This window comes from Thalia democratica, chromosome 9 (genome assembly GCF_965202585.1).
Source record: "Thalia democratica chromosome 9, ktThaDemo2.hap1.1, whole genome shotgun sequence".
NCBI lineage: Eukaryota > Metazoa > Chordata > Thaliacea > Salpida > Salpidae > Thalia > Thalia democratica.
In genome coordinates, this window is record NC_139173.1 from 16,577,286 (window position 1) to 16,598,530 (window position 21,245).

A 21,245-nucleotide genomic window follows, 5' to 3' on the forward strand; every position below is an offset into this window, starting at 1 on the left:
TTGTATACATGCTTTAGAGATTACTTTTAGCAGAGGAGTTGTAATTTCCATACGCATAAATTTAATTTTACTACACCCACGTACCTCGAAGTTACGCATGTTGAACTCGGTTCAAAATAAATAGTTATACAGCAAATGAAAGTGCTCATAAGTAGCTTTAAATTTAGGATTTAAAGTACTGTAAATTAGGCTTAGTTGTGATTGATTCATACATAAATTTAACTTTATAATGTAAAATAAACAGTTTTTTATTCATGAAAAATATTTTTTCTGTATAAATATTTACAAAAAGGTTAAATCAACCTATAAATTTCTACAACCAAATATTTTAAAAAATAAGATAGAAAGAGAAAGGATAAGAAAAGAAACAACTATATTTGACATGTTCAAGTCAAACTTAATTTTATTTTCAAAAAAATAGTAAGTAATATTCAGTTTTTTTAATTTGTACTTTTTAGCTACATATAGTATAGAAGAAAATAGAGGTTATCTCGACCTAACATGAAAACTATTTCTGTAAATATACTTTTAATACTTAAAAGTAAGCAACTTTAATCATTTTAAAAGACTAAAAGTAAAATTTATAACTTAAATTAAAATTTAATTGACAATTTTAAGAAAAAACAAAGTGTTAAACTTACTTTTATTAATTCAGCTATGTAGGCGGCAGGTGACTGATTTAGTACAAAAGAATTAACTTAAAATGAGATTAATATATGTAAAATTAACTATAAAAAGTATTTTTTTAATTTGTATGAGTTTTTGTAAGTTACAACGAACTTAACTTCTTCTTTTTGTTAGAAATGACAGATAAAAGTTTTATGTACATAGTAAAGATTTAGTAGTAGTCTTTAAAATTTATAGTTTTACGAAAAGCTAAACTTTGTAAGTAATTTAATGGTTTTGTTAAACTTTATAGTTAACTATCTTAAAGTAAACTACAATCAGCTACTTATTTAAAGGAAGTTTCTGTCTCTTATTTACAAGTGTGTTTACATTAAAACTATGGAAACAATGTTTTGTCTAGTGAACACAAAGTAAAAGTCAAGTGCTTGGTAAACAACTTTTATGTCTTGTCGTATTTAAACCGTATTTATCATTTTCTCTTTTAATCAAACATTTGTGTTGCTAAGTAAGTATACACTGGAAACTTACTGCAGTCGTTTAACATGTACATTTTTATAATTTGAAAGTAGTAAAATAAAATAAAAATGGTTTTAAAAAAATGTTTGGTAAATTCTTAACGAGTAATATTTTTTTTTAGTAAGCATTTATTTGTTTTAGTACAAGTTAAAGTATAGATATAAATTTAGATCTATTTGAGTTAACTTTTAGCTCATATTAAACTGTTATCTAGTTTTAATGAATTACTAAGATATCAACGGAATTCATTTTAATTTTTTATAATTTTAAGCATTTCATAATGGCTTCTATTATAATAAAATGTATATAAAAGCTTTTTAGTTAGTTTCATCATTGTGTTCTTGAATTTTTATTTTTATTTTATTTGAATTACCATAACTTGAAACTTTTTTAAACAACATACTTAAATTGTTAACTAAAAATACTTGAATTTGTAGAAAACAAAAATATTTTTTGTAAAAAACACAACTAATTAAAACGACAAGTAGTTAACAAAAATGGATTTTTATAAACAATTAAGACAAAATGGATTATTTAAAAACATTAATAGTTACTCTTGATCCTTTATCAGGACCAAGCTGATTATTCAAATTTGGCTGCAATTTTTTAATTAGTAAAGCTTCTGAAGATAATAATTCATTATACGAAGTGCACGTTTTAATAACTTTGAAACAATTATAAATATTTTTACAATTAGTACAAAATACACAATTTTCGATATGTTTAAACACCGCACTGTTGGTTGGAGTCACATGTTCTTTAATTCTGACGAAAAGTTGTCTTTCTGTCTCACCAATGTACTGGTTGTTCAGATCACCTGGACACGTAAATTTATAGACGAGACAACTTTGATACAAGCTACTTATTGAATCTTTTAAAGAGAAATATTTCCCTACTTTTTCTGATCTATAAGTAATGCGTACTTTTACCCCGATGCTTTCAAATACTGCTTTACTTTATCTAAAATATTGACATACAATAACAGCTAATTTAACATTAAATAAAAGTAAAGTTGAACTAATGTATAAATACTCAAAAAAAAATTTGAAATTATTTTCGACTAAAATAGTATCAAAAAAATTTATAAAAGTATTATTTTAGATAATTAAACTTTTGCTATGGTTTTTACTCAACAAAACTTTTTACAGACTTAAATTTGAAAAAATGGTTTCAAACTTAGAAGAAGTTAAAATAACGTTTACAAAGTTTATGAAGTATGGAGATTCTAAAGCTTCGGCAATGACTGGAAAAAACTTTTCAAAGGTTAATTCATTTTTTACATAGTTGAAAATACTGTAACTAAAAGTCAAAACTATTTTCATACGATTGAAAATGTTTACAAATTATTTATACAAACTTTTATAAAATAAACTGCACAAATAGCAACTTTACCAAGCTTTAAATTTTAAATCGCATATGGAGTTTAAGTTCTTTTGCAGTATTACTTGTTCTTAATTATCTATTCGCACAAAGTAATTATCATACTTTGAACATCTACCATTACAAAAATAGATATTTACCATTTTAGACAAATGAAAAAAAATGTTTTATTCAATGTATACAATTTCAGTTTGTCTACCTTTACAACAAAATAACTACTAATAATGCCACTGTAATTACAATTTAGTACATGTAGAAAATATATTTAAAACAAAGCTTTGATTTTTTTTAAAGAATATCTTTTATTTGGTGGTATAGTTTGATTTTTTTTTTTTTATAAAAAATTAAGTCAAAATTTTTGATTATTATAAAATAACCGTTTTGTTCGAATAAGCAAGTTTTATATAAATTAAGTTTATATATATGCTTTAAGTGAATCTTAGGATTAAACGTGTCGAACTCTTTAAAGTTCATTTTAATTTTTGAATACTTTGAAAGCGTTTTATATATAATTTTTTGGAAGCATTTCTTAAATATCGTTATTAACCAATTTACACAATATTGTTTTCTATATAGACTGGAATTAATGTAAAATTTTTACAACAATGAAACTTAAATACGTTTTTAGCTATGCAAAGACTGCAAAATTTTAGGCTGGAAAAAAATTACTCAAACAGACATCGACATGGAGTTTGCAAAAAAGTAAGTTGTTTACTTTGTTAACTACTAAACTAAGTCTAGCTATTATTTAAAACCTAACATGGTTTTCTTTCCTAAAAAATGATAAATTTTTAAGAATAAAGAAAGGAAGTAAGATGAGTTTTAACGAGTTTCAGCAAGTTATAACAGCATTAGCTGCCAAAAAGCAATCTGAACCAGATGTCTTATACGATAAACTTCTAAATAAAGAACCAACTACAGCTGGAACCGTATGTTTTTTTTCTAGCTAAATGATTTACCTAAAAACTTTCTTCTTGAATTTTTAGTATTTGTAGATAGAATAGTAAAATTAAATAGGCTTATTAATAATGTTATCCAATAATTTATTGTTTTTATTTTTTTTTTTAACTTAAACTATGCAATTTTTTTCAATTCAAGAGCAAGTTTAATTTTTATTTATTAATAATATTAAAAGTATATTTTGGCTTTTATTTAAAGTGTAGTAGAGTTTAATAATTGTTTTTAAATGCATATTATAATGCTATGGATTAAAAATTTTTGGACTTCTAAGTTAAATAATGTTTAGCTAAAACTTAAATTAACTTAAAAAGAAAGCTCTAAAAGAATATTCATAGCACAATATTATTCCAATAAAAAAAAAGAGTTCGATTTAAAATTAAACAAAGTTTTTATATATAATATTTTTTAGTATTATTTATTACATTTTTTTATTATTATTACAAGCAAAAAAATAGGTTGAGTTAAATTACTGTTAGTTCTTATTGAAATTAATGATTTAACTATTGTTATAAAAGCAAATTTAAAGTAAGCTGAAACTACACTTTTTGTTTTAGTTCTGTCACTAAGAAGAATTTTAAATGAATGTTTTTTAAGCAATACAATTGTTGTTTTATTATTAGTTTCATTTTTTAATACGAGCAAATCATATAAGCTTTTAGTTTTAATAATATTTTAATGTCAAAAACTTTATTATTTTAAATAGATTTTATGTTTAAGTAGTCTGGTAGCATTGATTTTGATTTATATACTAGAGTTGTTATAATAGTTAACAAACTTTAAATTTTTAACCATTTAGTATTTCAAACTACTTCAAAAATTTTTAATAATACAAAAAAAAAATCAAACTTGTTTTATACATCTTAGTTACAAGTATTTAATTTTTTTAATTTTATATTGTACAAAAATCTAAGACAATATTCATTCAAAAACATCTTTATTAAAGCAATATATGTAGTACTAAAAAGTTAAATATTAAATGTTATACTTTAACAGAAAATATCAAAAACGGGAAACGTTGCAAAAATGACAGACACTTCAAAGTACACTGGTAGCCACAAAGAAAGATTTGACCAAAAAGGAAAGGGAAAAGGTATTTGTAACTTTTTTCTAATGTATACATAAACTTAAATTAACATATTTCAATATATTCAAAAATTTTGGAAATAAATTAAATTCTATATATATTTTTTTAATTAAGCATGTTTACATAAGCACATTATAGTTTTATACTCTTTTAAACGTTGGTTTGTATTTCTTTTATAGTAATAAATATTAACCGTTACTAGAAACACTATAAATATTCCTTATTTACATTTTCGATGAAAATTCAACAGGTATTGAAGGAAGAGTTAACAGGAGTGAAAATTCTGGGTATGTTGGCAACTACAAAGGAGAAGGAACATATGAAAAAAAATAAGAAGACTTATCAAACTTTCAATTAAATCAGTCTAAATATGTATTTATTGTAATTTAGTTTAATTTTAAGTAGAAAACATATAGTTAAAAACAGAAAAATAAACTTTTGTTATTTCAAAATTTATTATTAATATTCACAGGAATTTAAACTAAAATTTAAGCATTTTTTGTTTATCTTATTTTTGTTTAAGGAGTTTCAAATATTTTATACTCTCTTATTTAATTAAATTTTGTAACGAAAATCTAAATTATCTTTTACATGTACAATTTTTAGAAACTCGTAATAGTTCCGACAAAAATATGCAGTTACGTAAACTAATTCAAAACCTAATATTTCCGATAAAAATATACAGTTACGTAAACTAATTCAAAACAGCAAAAAACTAACTGAATTTGTTAAAAACATACTTTGTCTGTAAGTAGTAAAAGACTTTTTATAAACTTGTAAGTTTTATAAATACATATAGCATACTTAAATGCATTTGATTTAAAAGTCTGATTAAAAATGTTAAAAAGCAATATAGATAGCGCTTAAAAAGTTTAACATACAAAACATAAATTAATTTCTTCCGCTATTTATATCAAGGAGCCCACTTTCCAGCCTGAGTACTTATAACCAGTCTAGTTATTAGAAAGTTTTAAAAAGTACTAACAAGCCTAAAACTGAAGAAATCAAGCTTTAAAAAATAGAATTGTTATAATACTAGTTTCTAAATGTCTTTTATATCTGGAAGAAAAAAATATATTTTTAAGATAAATATTTTGAAATAGAAAAAATTATTCCCAGGAGATCTACTAAAATTATCTATATTAGCCTTAGGTTTTCAAAAAAAAAATCAAACAAGCCTAACTTAACTAGAGTTTTTTGAAAAAGTTTAAACTAACCTGAGTTAGTCTGATTGTGTAACAATTCTGATATGTTCTACAGTGTACACACGTTATTTCCAAATTAAATTTAACTACGGTTCAGACTTGGAGAATAAATCATGTGTGTAAAAAAGATCACGTTATATTTAATATCAAACAACTTATATAGAGCAGGGGCGTCGCATTGGAACAGATGCTCAACCTAAAAAGAGTAAATAAATTATTTTAATATTTTACAATTTACAAACGATTTGTTGTAGTATCTTTATTATTGTTATACTGTTTATTGTGAAATGTGGGACTCAGGCATAAAACCTGAGTTATTTAGTCAGGACACACAAGAAGAAAAAATAAAATAGAGTTATATTTAACAACTTAAGATTAAAAAAAACATTGAAAAAAAAAATTAAGTTACTAAAATAGTTTTTAATTATCAAACTATGGTGTTTCTTAAATATTTGTCAAGTTTCTGCTCCTTAATCACGTATATTAATAAAAAGTATTACGCATCGCTACTGATAGGGAGCCTATTTGTTTGTAATCGACATTTATTTGCATTGTTAACTTCACCTTTTAAGTTTTGGAAATTTTGACACATATATTTAAAAGATGCAATAAATGCAAGGTTAACTTAAGATGCTAAGTGCTATTTGTCACTAGCTAACAATTAAAATTAAATTTCTAATAAACATTTTACACACAACGGTATTGGAATTATCTAAGTTTTTATTTTTTATGACACACAAGTGTTCTTAAAAGCAAGCTATTGCGTAAGTTTAGTGTAGTAAGTAAAGAGTAAAAAACTCCTTAAATACCAAAAAATATTGTACTTCAAGGTTTAGGGTTTAGATAGGGAATTACCACAGATTTCAAAAGTAGACCTTTATTAGTATTTAGCTGTAATATTGGATAGTTTGCAACAGAGCTTTGTTGAAGCTTGTACAACAAATGCTCTTATTTGGTGTTGGATAAATAAATAAAAAAATTAACCCTAACATTATGTTTAATAATAAGTAGAAACAAATTTGTTAGTGAGTGACGAATAAATTTAATCGTTGAAAAAACATCTACAACAACATAATATCATGATTTAAATCTTATCTCGATTTGATGGTCAACAGAATTATCACACAACAGTTGAACTTTTTGTTTTATTTATTAAACTAAAGGTTTTTGTTAATTTATATGTTAAAATAAATTTCCAATTAGTGTTAAGGTAAATGTTGGTCAGTCTCTTTGGTATTAGTTTATATTTTGTAAAATATATTTCCGTGCACAAAATCGTTATTTTAAGTTATTCTGGACTAAATTTACCATTCTCAAACTTCTATAGTGTGTGTTATTTACTTTATCTAAAGGTATAGGATAGCCAACATTTATTATTACCAATATTTTTTAATAAATTTAACATTGGTTATTATATTTAAAGCTAAAAGTTTAAACTACGTGCCAATTTTTATCAAATCTGAGAACTTTATTTTATTTTTTTATATTGTAACTTTTGTTAAAAGTTTCTAGTGCCAACGTGTGGACCGCATTTTTTTAACGTCAACTCTGTGGAATACATAAAATCTATCTCCTTCATTTTCTAAGCTAGATACCTCAAGTTTTCAGAAGAATTTATTTTATACCTTAGAAAGACTTAATATGTTTGAATTACAGAAGCTAAACATTGAAAAAAATACAGATGTCTTTTTTTACAACTTTTATTTTTAAAGTTAAATGAAAATCCTACACTGAATTTATTTAAATATAATGATAGACGGTGCAGTGATGATTTGAGAAGGTTAATAAAAATAAGAAGAATTATAGTGAGTAAGTTTTTTTTTCGCATTTTTAATTTGAACCTTCCATTAGGAACCTATTGCGCTCATGGATTTTAACTGTTTATATCTCATAAGTTACTTTGAATTTTTTAAGTAATAAAAAGTTTTTAATAGCTTATAGAAAACTCTACCAAAAAATATCAACTTGTAAAAAACAAGGTGGATGTCTTGCTATGCCCTTAATAGGCTGACCAACAATGCTTAATTAGAACCATGTTTAAAAAGTTTATTTTTAGCAAAGTCGAAACTGAATTTTTACGAACAGTCATTTTTAATATATTTAACTTTTGCAATACCATAACTAATAGATAAAAAGCTGCACTAAAATATTGCAAACTTTATTTTTATTGTTATGAGCTAGACGCAGGTTATCACTACAGTTCATGTTTATAAAGCAGTAAAGCTCTGTAGTGAAACCGAGACTTCTGCGCATTAATTTTATGGACACTTCTGGATCTTAAGTTATAAACATATTTGTTTTATTTTTTTTTTCGGAAGATTATTTTTCATTTCAGTACAATCCTAGTCCAGAGTTTTCTTAAGGCAGAAAATGTACCACAGGGGGGCAATAAATTGAAACTTACACTAGATGTTCTGGAGTTGATGGTGAAAAGCAGGGGCGTCGCGTGGGGTAGCACACTGGAGCTGTTGTTCAACATAGTCAAAAAAAAGAAGTAAAAAGACATATTTTATTAATTTCATTTTTTTTCGTTGAATTCAATGATTTTTTTTTGTTTTTTCAGTTTTCCATTTGATCTTTAAATATTCGGTAAACTAGGGCTGCAAGCTTAATCTGTGACAGCTGCATTTTGAACATATACAAGTTTTCCATAGAAAAAATTGTTGAAAAGCTAAATGTTGGAGCTGCAATGAACTGCAGCACTGTGTAATCAAAATGATAGTTTTTGAACATTATACATTAAAAAATGTACTGAATGTAAACAAACTGAATATACTGAATTTAAAGTTAACTCTCCGAGCTGAAATTGGAAGACTAAAACCAAATAATCAACACACTTACAAATAAAAGTTATCAAAACCAAAAATTATAACAAGTTCTTAAAAGACATTACTATTAAGAATAAATAAACTTAATTTAATTTTGTGTGCAGATAGTTTTGTGATTTTTATTGATAATAATTCTTTTAATAATTGTTCATAAAAAAACATAGTTTTTACGTATCATTATATTCATTACAGGATACCCTTCATGTCACATTTGGACTGTTTCTAAAAGTTGAAAGTTTCGTTTTTAATATTTTTATTATCTAAATGGGAAATATGTAGCTAATAAATTACACTAAAGTTTTAATGTATTTGCCCTATTGATAGTACGAATTGTGTAATAAACTCTTTTTTAAAGGAAAATACTCGTTATAAACAAGTTTGGCATTCACTTAGTAGGTTAAATTTTGTGCAATAAAATTAGATGAGAGTAATAATTTAAATTTAGGTGAAATCCATAACATTTTAATAATTATGGTCTAAAGGGTGATTTTTAAGTTATTTTGTAAATCTTAATTTAAGCTACCAATTCATTTCACTGATTTTGATTGTTCAAATTAACCTTTTAGAAAAGGCCAGTCAAACTAAAAAACTACCATAGGTCTCTTGTTGGATTGAAAATAAAACACTTAATTATTAAAGTCACTAATACTTATATCTTCTTTTATTATTTGAGCTAATGACCTAAAAATTTCAGGAAGCGTCCCTAACAAGATTTAATACAATTTTACTTGACATAATTTGAAAACATGAAGAAAATACTACGGCGTAAGTCATAAATAAAGTTTTTTTTATTTTTGAAATAAAATACTCCATAATTTAAATGTGTTCCTACAAAATCTTGAAAATTATATACGTTTTTATAAACAACTTTGTATGCATTTGATTAAAACTAAAGGAAAATATAGGATTTTAGTGAAATAGTTTTTTGCTGTCAATGTTCCTAAAAACTTAGAGTTTGACAACTCAAAAACCAGGTATTTGATAAATTTTAAACAAAAAAACTGGAATTTAAAATTTAAATTAGTAAGCCTGGAATTCTAAAAAAGTTTTACATGTTAAGTAATGAAATTTATATATATATAAATATTTGATATAAAAATTATCATAAAGATAACATTTAAAAAATTAAATCTGATGATAACAAATTAGACACATTTAAAATAGCTTTCCAATGTTGCTATACTATTAAACAGTTTTTGACCTTTAACTTAACTTGTTTTAAAATTGAACATAAAAACTTCTGTTTTTGAAAAAATGGAGGAATTTTTATAAAACGTTTGGCAGCACTGGCTGTACAACATCTTCCATAAGGAACCTGATGTACTTTACTAATTTAATCAGCCACAGCTTAAAATTTTGATTCAGTTTAAATTGATAAAAGCAACTTGTAGCCTTTAATAACTCTAAAAAAATTATATTAAACTAAAAAAGTGTTTACCCCCTTTTATAAGCTTTTTGTTATTTAAAAACGTTATTTAGTGTTTAATAAACTGTACGAACACAGAAAATATAGTGGGTCTTGAATTTTTAAAAAGTAGCTATAGTTGTTAAGAGAGTGTAATGATATTATATACGTTTATTTAATTATACTTATATAATCGATATAAGATATATTAAAATTAATATGTCTAAGTTTTTTTGCCTATAAGTTAACCAAATTCTTTATGTTATTTTTGTATTTTTATCTGAAACTAGGGAATTTCCAACTTGACAATGTCAATCTGCATCACCCCCTTACAAAAAGACCACGCAACGCCACTGGTGAACAGCAAAAATTTATTTATGTGTATTTAAGGGAAGTTTTCTAAAAAATCTTGTCGGAGAGGGTCATAGCTTCTTTTATTACTTTCAAGGAGTCCTTAAGAAAAAAAATTTACTTATTTATTTAAGTAATTTTATTATTAATTTTGCTAGTTTTTAGCAGATAATTCGAGATTGTTAATTTTTAAGGTATCTTAATTAAAATAATTTGAATTAATCACTTAAGTTAAAGATCACTACTTTTCAAGTTTTAATTTTTTTTATTTATAACGTACATAAAATTCAACTGCACAAAACTTATAAAATCAAGTCAATGAACTATAAAAATTTAACATTAAAACTACATAAAAATTAAATTAAACAAATTCTTTAACAATTAACAGCAGCTTCGTTGCCTTTATTTTGAAGATCTAAATAGTAGCTATTTAATACTTTATACAATACTTAGTTTTTCCAATTTAAGCAACGAAGCTGTTTAACGTGTCTGCAAACTATGAGAAGCATATACTAATAGCAAAATACGGCAAAGATTCATGATAAAAAGAATTATAACTTTTCTTCATAAACTATATATAAAATTACTTGAAAACACCACAAAGTCTCAAATTATAACCAATCATTTCCATGATTCAAAAACTTTAACTAAAAGTATATAGCATAAAATTTAAGCTATTACAGATCTAACATTTTAGTAGTAAATAACAAAACATTTAAGAAGCTAGCATTACACTGGAAGAATTTAACTAATGTGTATAACAAATATTATAAATTGTTCTAGTAGATAAATAAAGTTGGGTGATCCAGTTTGCATTGAATTATTATAAAAAGTAGGAAGAATAGATCTAAAAAATGTCTTCTAATTTTAGTTTAATATGCATATCGTAAAAATAACAGCAACATTGCATTTAACCTTCTTTCATAAATACCTTCCTTTATTTTAACCACTTATTTTTTCTTTAACTTACATGGATTTCCTTAAATTAATTAACTTTCAAATGATTTTTTTTTTAATATTTATTTCATGTATTAAGTATACTAAATTCAATTAATACATTTTTGGAAAAAAACTTGCGCCTTACTTATAAATAAAATGAATAAAACCAGTTCCAATTAAAGGTGGTGAAAACAAATTTAAAAAAATTGACTAGTTCACCCATTGTTTGACCGTACCTATTTGACGTAAAATGTAGAAGAAATATAAACAACATTGAAGCATAAATTGCCAACAACGCTCAATATAACTTGGGTCGCACAGACCAGTCTTACAAAGCAATTTTCTTATCATTGAGCAAACTTATAATCTGTAACAGGATCGTTTTCTCCGACGTAGTCATACTTGGATTCGTTGGTGTATTTATCCATAATAGTTTTTTGTTCACTTGAACTCATGTCCTGGTGACAAGCAGTTAATTGTTGCAGTAGCGTTTGCATGCTGTCATCGAATGCAATTCTAGAAACTTGTACTATCAGATCTCTCCAGCGACTGATATCCTGAAAACAGATAGTTTGCTTTAAAATAGCTTTCTTCTACGTTATTTTTCATATATTTAACGTGTTAACAATCTTTTATTAATCGAAGTTTATATACACAAGTAGTAGTATCGTAGACGCCACAATGCAAAAAAGTAGACTTTCGTTCACTCAAATATTGTGCAGTTATGGTTTTTTAATAGGTTTAAAACTTTGGGACTTAATTGGTCATTGTAAATGTTAGTTTATGAACGTACTTAAAGCAGCATTTTTAAGTGATTTAGTCACCTAAAAAAGTCAGTTTTGCCGAAATAAAGAATCAAATTAATTTTAGGAAATCAATTTTTTCTTATTTTTAAAACCAGGACTTTTTCCAAGATTCAAATTAAAAAAAAAAATTATATTACATTCTATTTTTTCTTAAGCTACTTTAGTTGTTTTTAATTTTCTGAGTATTAAAAATTATGTTTCAAATAAAACAACTAACTTCTATTTCATCACGTAGAGTCAGTAGCGAATAATGCATTGCTGCGACGGCCTTCCTTGAGTTCAGCTGACCAATCATCTTGCTATGGCAGGTCATCAGTTCGCACAGAAACTGTTTAAAAGTTAGTTAGATCTAGTGATGTACCGGACTCACTACCCGGGTCCGGCCGGATATTGCCATTTTTGTCTAATACCCGGATCCGGCCGGATTCTAATTTGAAAAAAAGTCCGGATCCGGCCGGATTCTAACAGAGATCTGGCCGGACCCGGATCTAGTTATTAAAAAAGAGCATACTGAAAAGTATTTTTTCAAAAACAAACCTTGTGTAAATTAATAAGAGTCATTTTCGTCAGTTAAAATTAAACACCTACCGTGATTGGCTCGTTTTTTACACGTGACTAAATTACATTTGTTTACATTTAACTATGAAATAAACATTTCAGAAATGCAACTCTTTACATATGTTATAAAATTGAAAACTTTTGAATGAATACTTGCATTATTTATTGTTTAAAGTAGAGCTCAGAGAATATTTAGAGTTAATACGGTTGAATGTACGAGCCAATGAGAATCATATGACGAAATGTTTCAAACTAAATACTTATGCAACAAAACATCAGAACATGACAGGCAATTTATATGTAAGCAGTTAGTTTGGTGTGCAGCTTGAAGCAACAAAATATCTTGAACTTTTTGTGAATGCTTATTGTAAGTAGTGTTTTGTTTTAAAAGTGAATATTTCATCTGGTGTTTAATTATTTAAATATTTAAGCTAGGTTTATAGTTTAATAGTTTATAAAAAAATTTAGTTTCTTGTTTACTAAAAGTTTTGTTAAATTTTAAGTTTGTTGTTTTAAGTCTTTTAATATAGATAAAAATAGCTTCCAGTTTTTAAAGTGTTACCAAAGTAATCAATAATTTTGTATATGCTAGTATTTCTTGTTGTGTTTAATATAAAAGATTCATCACTCAAAACTGTCGTGTCTGATTATAGAAAGTAGTCTCAGTTAGAATTTAGTATTTGTTAGATATTAATTAAATAAGGTAGGATTCAATTATGATGGGTAGTACTAATAAGTTAAGTGTACCACAAAGTCAGTCCACAACTTTACTACCAAATTGTCAACCTTTGCTAGCTGTTCTACTGATTATTAGATTAAAGTAATTTTTCAAGTTTTTAAAAACCTCATTCTGACTAAGGCTTGTTTATACTCACTCTAGCTAGTTTTATTGACTTAAACAGTGGCAACCCTGCTAGTTTGAAAATTTTTGGGAATTTTAGAAAATCTTGGACTGCCTCAGGCTAGTTTGTTTTTTTATAAAAACTCAGACTAGTTTTCTTTTAGATTTTGAATGAGTTTGAGCTGATCCAGTTTTCAATATTTTGAAATTTTCTAGTGTATTTTGTTCAAGAACTTGATTTCAGATTTTTAATTGTAAATAACACCTAAATTTGTAAACCTTGTGGCTAGCTGTTCTACTTATTATTTGATTTTTTTCAATTTTAAAAAGAATACTGTTAAGTTACTTTAAATGTGTTTTTTAATAAAAAAATTTTTTGATGATGACAAACATTTTTAATTATATGATAGATTTTTTGTGTCAAGTCAAAACTTTACAACTGAAAATGTAAAAATTATTAAAAATTCCAGGTTTTTCCAAGTTTTCTTCAAATTTCCTCAAATTCAAGGTTTTTCAAGGTAAAGTGGCAACCCTGTTAAGACTTTAAATTTTGTTAAGTTTTAATCTCTTTTTTTATACAGGTTAAGACAGCAGTTCTCTAAGTGGATTCCATCATTAAACCTCAATAACTTGATGATAAACTTTCTTCTTAATGGCACGTTTATATCAAATTTATCAACTATTTTTTGGAAAACCCTTATCTTTTACTGACTGTTGCCTATCTTTATTTTATTTTCGTAACTTTTCTGATTTTCCAACTTAGTGGCAACTTAGAAATACTTATTTTCTATCATGTAAAAGATTATGAAAACAATATTTTTAGCAGTTTGTTCTTGCCTTATTTCAAATAAAATATTTTTTTAGCCGAATGCGTTCAGTTTAGTTGAAAAAATTATATATTTAATATAAAAGACTAGTAAATAAATACTTGGCTGTAAAATATTTAAATTGAGATCGTTGCATAGATTTTATTACCATAGATTCTAAATACTTGTATATTTTTATATTTTGAGAACATAGGGGGTTACACATTTTTTAAATTAGTTTTTTTTTTATACAATTAATATTGCTACCAGTTGTTTTATACCGTTTAAAAAAGTTCAAAGTAACTTCGGATATACAAGTAATCAAACGTAGAAAAAGCAACAGGTTCTTTGTGGGAGGCGCAAACTAAAAAGAAAAAAATGATTATTTCACTTAAAATGTATCTCCTTCATTTATTGAGCTTATGTTTTAGAATTCTTCAAAGTAATCTTTAATAAACTTTAGGCAACTATAAGTAAACAGTTTTTTTTTTTTTTTGTTTAATAGAAGTAAAAAAATTGCTTTTAATTTTAGTAACAATTATCTTTTTTTTTTAAACCTGCTTTTTACAAGTTTTTTGAATATTAAAAACAACATTTCCTGAAAGTTAGAAGTAAATTGTATTAAAAATGAAAGAGGAGATAGATTTTCAGTGATTTTTCAACATTCAGAGAAAGTAGGCCTTGAAAATTTTTGATTCTGACAGTTGGTAGGATTTTTTTACATAACTTTTTATCTTGAAAGTTAATATGTTTCTCTAAAAAAAGTATCTAATAGTATTTAAGCTTACAATTTTTTATTTGTGTTGAAAAAAATGATTATGACCTCAACTTATTAATCTTAACACTCTACTTTTTAAGATTTTAATGCTTTTAAGTGTTAAAGAAGTGTATTACTAAAGTTATGAAAAATTCCTTATTTGTTAATTATTGTTAAAATATTTTTTGTTATACATTCTAAAGTTAATGTTTTTTTTTTTACTTGGATTAGAAATTGTGTAAAATATATATTAAGCACGGAAGTTGTAACAGATAATGTATACTACAAGTTAAACTAATAAATATTACCTAAATTGCAAATCACCAACTTAGTTAAGCTGTTAACTTCTACTGGGTGGGAAAATACGTTCAGCACCTCAGTGTTGAAAAGGAACTATACAAATCTTCAATTATCTTAAGCCTTTACTTTTGTTATTTCAATAAAGTTTAGGTTTTTAAGTCAATCACTTACTAACAACAAATTAACTACCACTACTAAACCTACAATTATTTTAGAATTTAGCTTGTATTATTCTTGGACTTGAAAAAAGTAGTTCTTATTTGATCGAACTTCGTTTATTGTTTTTAAGCTTTAAGTTAATTTATTACTATAAGTTATTTTAATCCCAATAACAAATTATAAACTTAAATATTTACCATACACATGTTTAAGAACTTGGGATATTTCTTGTTAAATTTGTTCAGCTCATAGTAGAATATATGAAGAAATTCGATAGAAGTGGGAGGCTGCAACCTGAAGTCAAGTGTTTTCATCATCAACTGCTCCATTTTGAGCATTTGTGATTTTGTGTACGTATCATCAGTAACATATACGAACTCATTCAAATCTGGAGGGTAGATCTCCTCGAGCTTACTGTTTTAAATGCTCAGTTTAATACACATTATCACATTTGTTAATTATTATATTCTAGTGTGCATTTACTGTAGGGAAATTCTTTTACCTTCTTCTGACATTAGTTAACAAACTTAAGTGTTTTAACATACATATTAATTTATCTAAAATCCTATATACTTTTCAATAACTAACGCGGCAATATAAAGAGCAGTGACCCCGACCAACTGCAACTTTGCTCTTTTAACTCTAATTTTACTTAAAAATCTATCGGTGTAATTTACTGCTAGATGATGAGTTTGTTCAGTTATGTTGTATTCCCCACTCACTTCGGCCAACCAATCAACTAAAATCACCCGCATGTTATCAGTAAGATCTTCCTGCCTTTTCATGTAGTTTGGATTTGCTAGGTATGCCGCCTATTATTTATTAGTTAAATTTAGAATCTAAACAAGAGACCTTGTACTTTTTTTTTACTTACTTCTTGTTGTAGTATGTTAGTTACAATCTCATCTCCATACTGAGTTGAAGTACAGTAGTCAGGTATTTCGTCGTGGTTTAATGTAGGGTCAGCAACAGTGCTTGAGTGCTGATCATCTTCAACTATCATCTCAACATCATCTGCTAAAGATAATTACAATATAATTACAAAAAAAATTTACTATATACATTTTTTTAATGTTGGATAGTTAGGGAGCTATTTAATAGTTGACACAAATTTTATTTAAGTTTTTAAAATTGAGTACAAACTTTTCAACGTGAACTTCGTTTTGGTGTTTAGCTTTAATTAAGGGCATAGGGGGGTAAACACCCTTTTTTGGTTTTTGATCTTATTTTCTTATCAAAAATCTGAAAGATCTTAAAAAATATAAAATAAAAATTTTATATAAAAAATATACAAAGAAAACAGTTTTTTTTTGTTTTTTTGTTAAAAATTTTTTTTTTTTTTTTTTTTTCAAAATTCCTTCCGACAGAATTTTCTTAATATTGCAAGGAACATTTACTGAAAATTTGAGGTAGTTATCTCAAAAAACGTAGGAGGAGATAGATTTTTAGTTATTTCTAGTTATTTGCCGTTTTAGTTTGCGCCTCCCATAAGGTTCTTATTGTTGCCTCCAACTTTGACTGGCTATATCTCAAAAAATAGTTTGAATCTTTCAAATCTGTAAAAAGCATCTTGTAGCTTAGTAAAAACTATATATAATAAGATCAAAAACCAAAAAAGGGTGTTTACCCCCCCTATGCCCTTAAAAGTCCTACATAGCATGTTGTTAAAATATTTTACACAGCTATTTTACCGTTATCAGTTTCCATTGAAACATCTGGATGTTCTTGGTCACAACTGTAGAGACTGTTTTGAACGGATTGGTTAGGACTATCTTGATATACCTAGGGTTTATTTTTTTGTTTTAAATCAATAAAACCAAACTTTTTTTTTAATATTTACATGGTTATTTTTTAATTGTCTCAAAACCTCTGTTTGATCTATATTAAATTCATATAAATCTTACTCAAGGGAAGTTTTACATCAAACTTAAAAGTATTACTTCTTAGAATATATTATATTCTAGTTTGTATTTCAACAAAAAAAAATTTACTATTTTAATTTAGTCAGCTTAAGCTTAGAAAATTAAACTTAAACCGAAATTAAGCTTAGGTAAGCCTTTTTTTTTAATTTTAATTGAAACTTAAGCAACTTAACTATTTAACATTTTATGAAACTTCTAATATACAAAGTTTATTAAATTATGTAAGCTTTAAAAAAATTATTACGAATTTTTAAACATTAAACTGCTCAGCTTAATTTATTTTAGCCACTAATTGAATGTTTTTTACAAATACTTTACTTGACTTAAAATTTGTAATTTATGCTCATTTTCATTTTGTTTTAGAAAACCTTAGCTAAAATTTATAACTTTTAATTAAATAAATACATTTTTAAAATTTGATTCAAGTGATTAAAATACATTAACTTTAATTTAAGTGTCAAATTTAATTTACTATTTGAAGTTTTTAAATTTTAACGTCTTGTAGTGGTTTTAATTGTTTAAGTTTCAAATTAGGATGAAAAGGTGCACACTATAGCCACAACAGCTTTTAAAAACTTGAAGTCTAGTTCACTAATGGATATGACATTTTTTAATAATTAGTTATCACATCTTTTTAATTACTTCTAATTACCTTATTGCTTTAGTTTAGTTAATGGAAGCCAAATAGATTTTAAAAGCATAACTCTTAGATGTTTATTTGATGTATTAAACATTTATTCTATTTATTTGACTACTTAATAGGAACATATTACAAGTTTTGTGCTGTAATATTGATTTATTTAATTTTCACATATGATTATAAAATAGTTCTACCAAATACAATCATCTTAAGCCAACTTTTCAGTGAATTCAATTAGTTATATTTGTCATCAAATCCTTAGTTTTGGTCAGAGATAGTTGTTTATACATTTAAGAAAAGAAGCTTTTGGATGTTTAATAAAAAATCAGAACTGGTTTAGGCATTTCCAGCTTCTAAAAAGATCATGTGAGTTGAAATAGAGATTTATTTTTTTAAATTGTGACTGTTCATCTTAATTATTTTTAGATTTAAGAACTTTTTGAAAATTTTGTATTTTACCAAAACACTTTTTCAGAAAGCTAACATAATGTATAAAACACTGCAACACATAATCAGTAAATATTGTTTCAATAGCAGAAAAAAGACAAAATCCAATTTTTTATGATGAATTTCTTTTTTAATCTGGAAAGTAAAATGATGCTATTTTATGTGTTTTAATGCTGCAGGTGAAAGATTTTTTACACATTCTAATAATTCTCAAATTTAGTTGTCCTTTTTTCCTTTTATGTTTAAGTTTAAAGTTAGGTATAAAGAGAAATAAATTTTGATAAACATTTATAAGCTTTGAATTACTTTTTTTTTAGAATTGATCTATTTATGCTACTGAATATGTTTGTATCCTGAACAATCCATTTAACTCAAATTTAAATCTTCAACTCTTTTGATTAAAAACCATAACTATTCGTGTTAAAACTAGTATAATAATCAACAAAAAACTTTTCTTATACCTTTTTGCAAGACCTTTTTTGTACTAATACTAACTTACCTAAACTTAGCTTAGCTTAAGATAGCCCAATTATAATATTTAAGAGTGATGTTAAGTTAGAACGCAAATGTGTATAACCTGATTGAACTCATCAAATCGGTTGATTACAGAAGGTCCTTGATTTACTGAGAAAATCTGCAAATCAAAATAAAAACTGGTGTCTACTAATCTACTATTTATCTGATTTTAAAATCAATCATATCCTGTTTACTTTTTTTAATAACGCTTAACAAATTTGCCATAACTGTATATAGTGAAGTATATAGTCAAGCTTGTTGATAAAATGTATACTTTCTATTTTTAAACATTTTGTAGACACAGCAACAGTGTGTAAGTTAATAAATATTAACTGTTTTTATAAAATCAGTATTTGTTAGTTTTTGCTATAACAAAATGTCGCTAAAATTCAGTCTGATATACCATTCAACTTTATTAAAAGCTGATTATTGATTTGCTGACACTTAAAATATATGTGCAATTGTATTTACGAAAATTATCAGTTTTTATATAAAAAGTTTCAAGTAAGTATCAACTATCAATAATAACAAAATTGGTTCAGTTTTAACTGAGAGTGCAATTATTGTACAAATAAATATTAAACCAACTAGATTCAAGAGTTAATAAACTAAAAAAAAAGCTGAGATAGCTTTAGATATATGTATTAATCAAAAAGTAAGTAGTACGCACTTGAAACACCTGTTCTCTCTTAGATTCAAATTTTTGCTGAACTGTGTAACCCATTTGCGTCTGAAAAAATTTATTCAAATGTATATAGTGTAAGATGACAGTAAATAACTTTTAAAATTTTAGCAGAAAGGCAAAATGAACAACTTATGTATGATCTTTTGTTTGACAATTTTTTAATATTTTGATACAGTTACCATTAGATTTCAATGCTGAAAGATAAGATTTAAATATACATTAATAGAACTATTGTTGCTTATTTTAGCATGGTTAAAATTGATTCAGCAGATCAAAACTAGATTCTTAAATAACTAAGAGACTTTCAATAATAATTTAACTATGTACTGCTTGGCTGCACACAATTTTAGTTCTGACAGTTCTACTTATTGTGAGTTTATCTTACTATTTTTTAATAACTGGACATTTTGCTCAAGTTTTAATTTTTTCAATTATTATTTAAATTTTGAAATACGGTTCCTTTCAAATTTTTATTAAAAAAAAACCGGTTTGGTTGAACATTGATAACTCAACAAATGTTGTGTAGTTCAGTCACTTATTATATTATTTTTTATTTGACAAATCAAAGGAAATGTTAATTAAAAATTTAGATAAGTTTATGAACTACAAAAAAATTGTTTAGATATCAATTTTCAACCAAATAGGTTTTTAAATCTTTGGAAATGTTAACATAGTAAACATAATGTTTATCTTGTTGTATATTTTATTTAATTATAAAAGTTGAACCAAATAATTATAACTATTCGGTGATACATATTAATAAGTTATTAAGAACTAATTCCTTAACTCATTAATTAAATTATCTATTCATGCTTACAAAAAACTTTAGTTAATACTATATCAACTATTACAGAATTAGATAATTAATCAAGTTTAAGTTTTGTACAAAAAGCATGTGTATCAACAAAAAAATACTTTTTTTTATAGCAGATAGTTAGCATACCTGATTACTAGATTGATCATCTATTTTCTTAGGCTGGGTGGCAATTGGCTGGAAAGGTTTTTTATCACCTACTTTACTACTTTGCATCCTATGAACATTAGCAGCATTGTCACCAAATTGGCGAAGTGTTGGTTTTTTTTGGATACCAGGGTCAGCATTGTTTACATTTTGTGTGATAAGGGGCTCCATGATAAATTAAACAAAACTAATAAAACTAATACATTAACTGGAAATTAATTTAATTATTTTAGTCCATAAAAATGCCTTTTTACTTATTATTTTTCTGTTTATTTAATTTTTATCTTATAAATTTTTTATTTTCATTTTGATTTGCTTTTATTTTTTTTTTTTTTAAACCTTATATTAAGGTCAAGTGAACTTTACTCATAAACATTATGTTTCTTTTTCTATGTGTAGGAAATATTTGTCATTATTTATAAACTAGACGCGTAGTTTAGTTCAAAATAATTATTAATGTATTTTAACCTTGATTTAAAATTTGCTTATTTAGATTCTCCAAATGAAAAAAATTTTGTGGTTATATTTTTAGAAATCAACTTTATTATACTT

General features: G+C 25.3%; 2 protein-coding genes across 8 annotated transcripts; one reads left to right on the forward strand and one right to left on the reverse strand.

Annotated features, from left to right (window-relative positions):
• Positions 1-2,298: 2,298 nt before the first annotated feature.
• LOC145844482 (tubulin polymerization-promoting protein family member 2-like) lies at positions 2,299-5,013 on the forward strand. Its single transcript, XM_082951883.1, has 5 exons — positions 2,299-2,406; positions 3,152-3,225; positions 3,320-3,452; positions 4,477-4,573; positions 4,818-5,013. The coding sequence occupies exons 1-5, from the start codon at positions 2,308-2,310 to the stop codon at positions 4,898-4,900; spliced, it is 486 nt and encodes a 161-aa protein (XP_082808009.1). The 5' UTR covers positions 2,299-2,307; the 3' UTR covers positions 4,901-5,013.
• A 5,643-nt stretch (positions 5,014-10,656) lies between these two features.
• LOC145844022 (cyclin-A2-like) lies at positions 10,657-20,897 on the reverse strand. Of its 7 annotated transcripts, XM_082951336.1 has the most exons (10): positions 20,676-20,897; positions 19,718-19,777; positions 19,109-19,165; positions 17,214-17,304; positions 16,397-16,539; positions 16,200-16,334; positions 16,111-16,142; positions 15,720-15,936; positions 12,319-12,429; positions 10,657-11,852 (listed from the first exon to the last, which is right to left on the reverse strand). In XM_082951336.1, exons 1-10 carry the CDS (start codon positions 20,862-20,864, stop codon positions 11,643-11,645), a joined length of 1,245 nt encoding a protein of 414 aa, XP_082807462.1. In that variant the 5' UTR covers positions 20,865-20,897; the 3' UTR covers positions 10,657-11,642. The 7 variants fall into 7 exon arrangements, with proteins under 7 accessions (XP_082807462.1, XP_082807460.1, XP_082807459.1 ...); XM_082951334.1 differs by having other exon boundaries at positions 16,111-16,334; positions 16,397-16,536; XM_082951333.1 differs by having other exon boundaries at positions 16,111-16,334.
• Positions 20,898-21,245: the final 348 nt, after the last annotated feature.

Coding starts and splice junctions, on each gene's coding strand:
- LOC145844022 (XM_082951333.1), bottom strand. CDS start 20,864: ATGGAGCCCCTTATCACACAAAATGTAAACAATGCTGACCCTGGTATC. Junction 17,305..19,108: donor GATTTGATGAGTTCAATCAG/GTTATACACATT, acceptor AATAAACCCTAG/GTATATCAAGATAGTCCTAA. Junction 16,335..16,396: donor CTAACATACTACAACAAGAA/GTAAGTAAAAAA, acceptor AATAAATAATAG/GCGGCATACCTAGCAAATCC.
- LOC145844482 (XM_082951883.1), top strand. CDS start 2,308: ATGGTTTCAAACTTAGAAGAAGTTAAAATAACGTTTACAAAGTTTATG. Junction 2,407..3,151: donor CTGGAAAAAACTTTTCAAAG/GTTAATTCATTT, acceptor ATACGTTTTTAG/CTATGCAAAGACTGCAAAAT. Junction 3,226..3,319: donor GACATGGAGTTTGCAAAAAA/GTAAGTTGTTTA, acceptor TAAATTTTTAAG/AATAAAGAAAGGAAGTAAGA.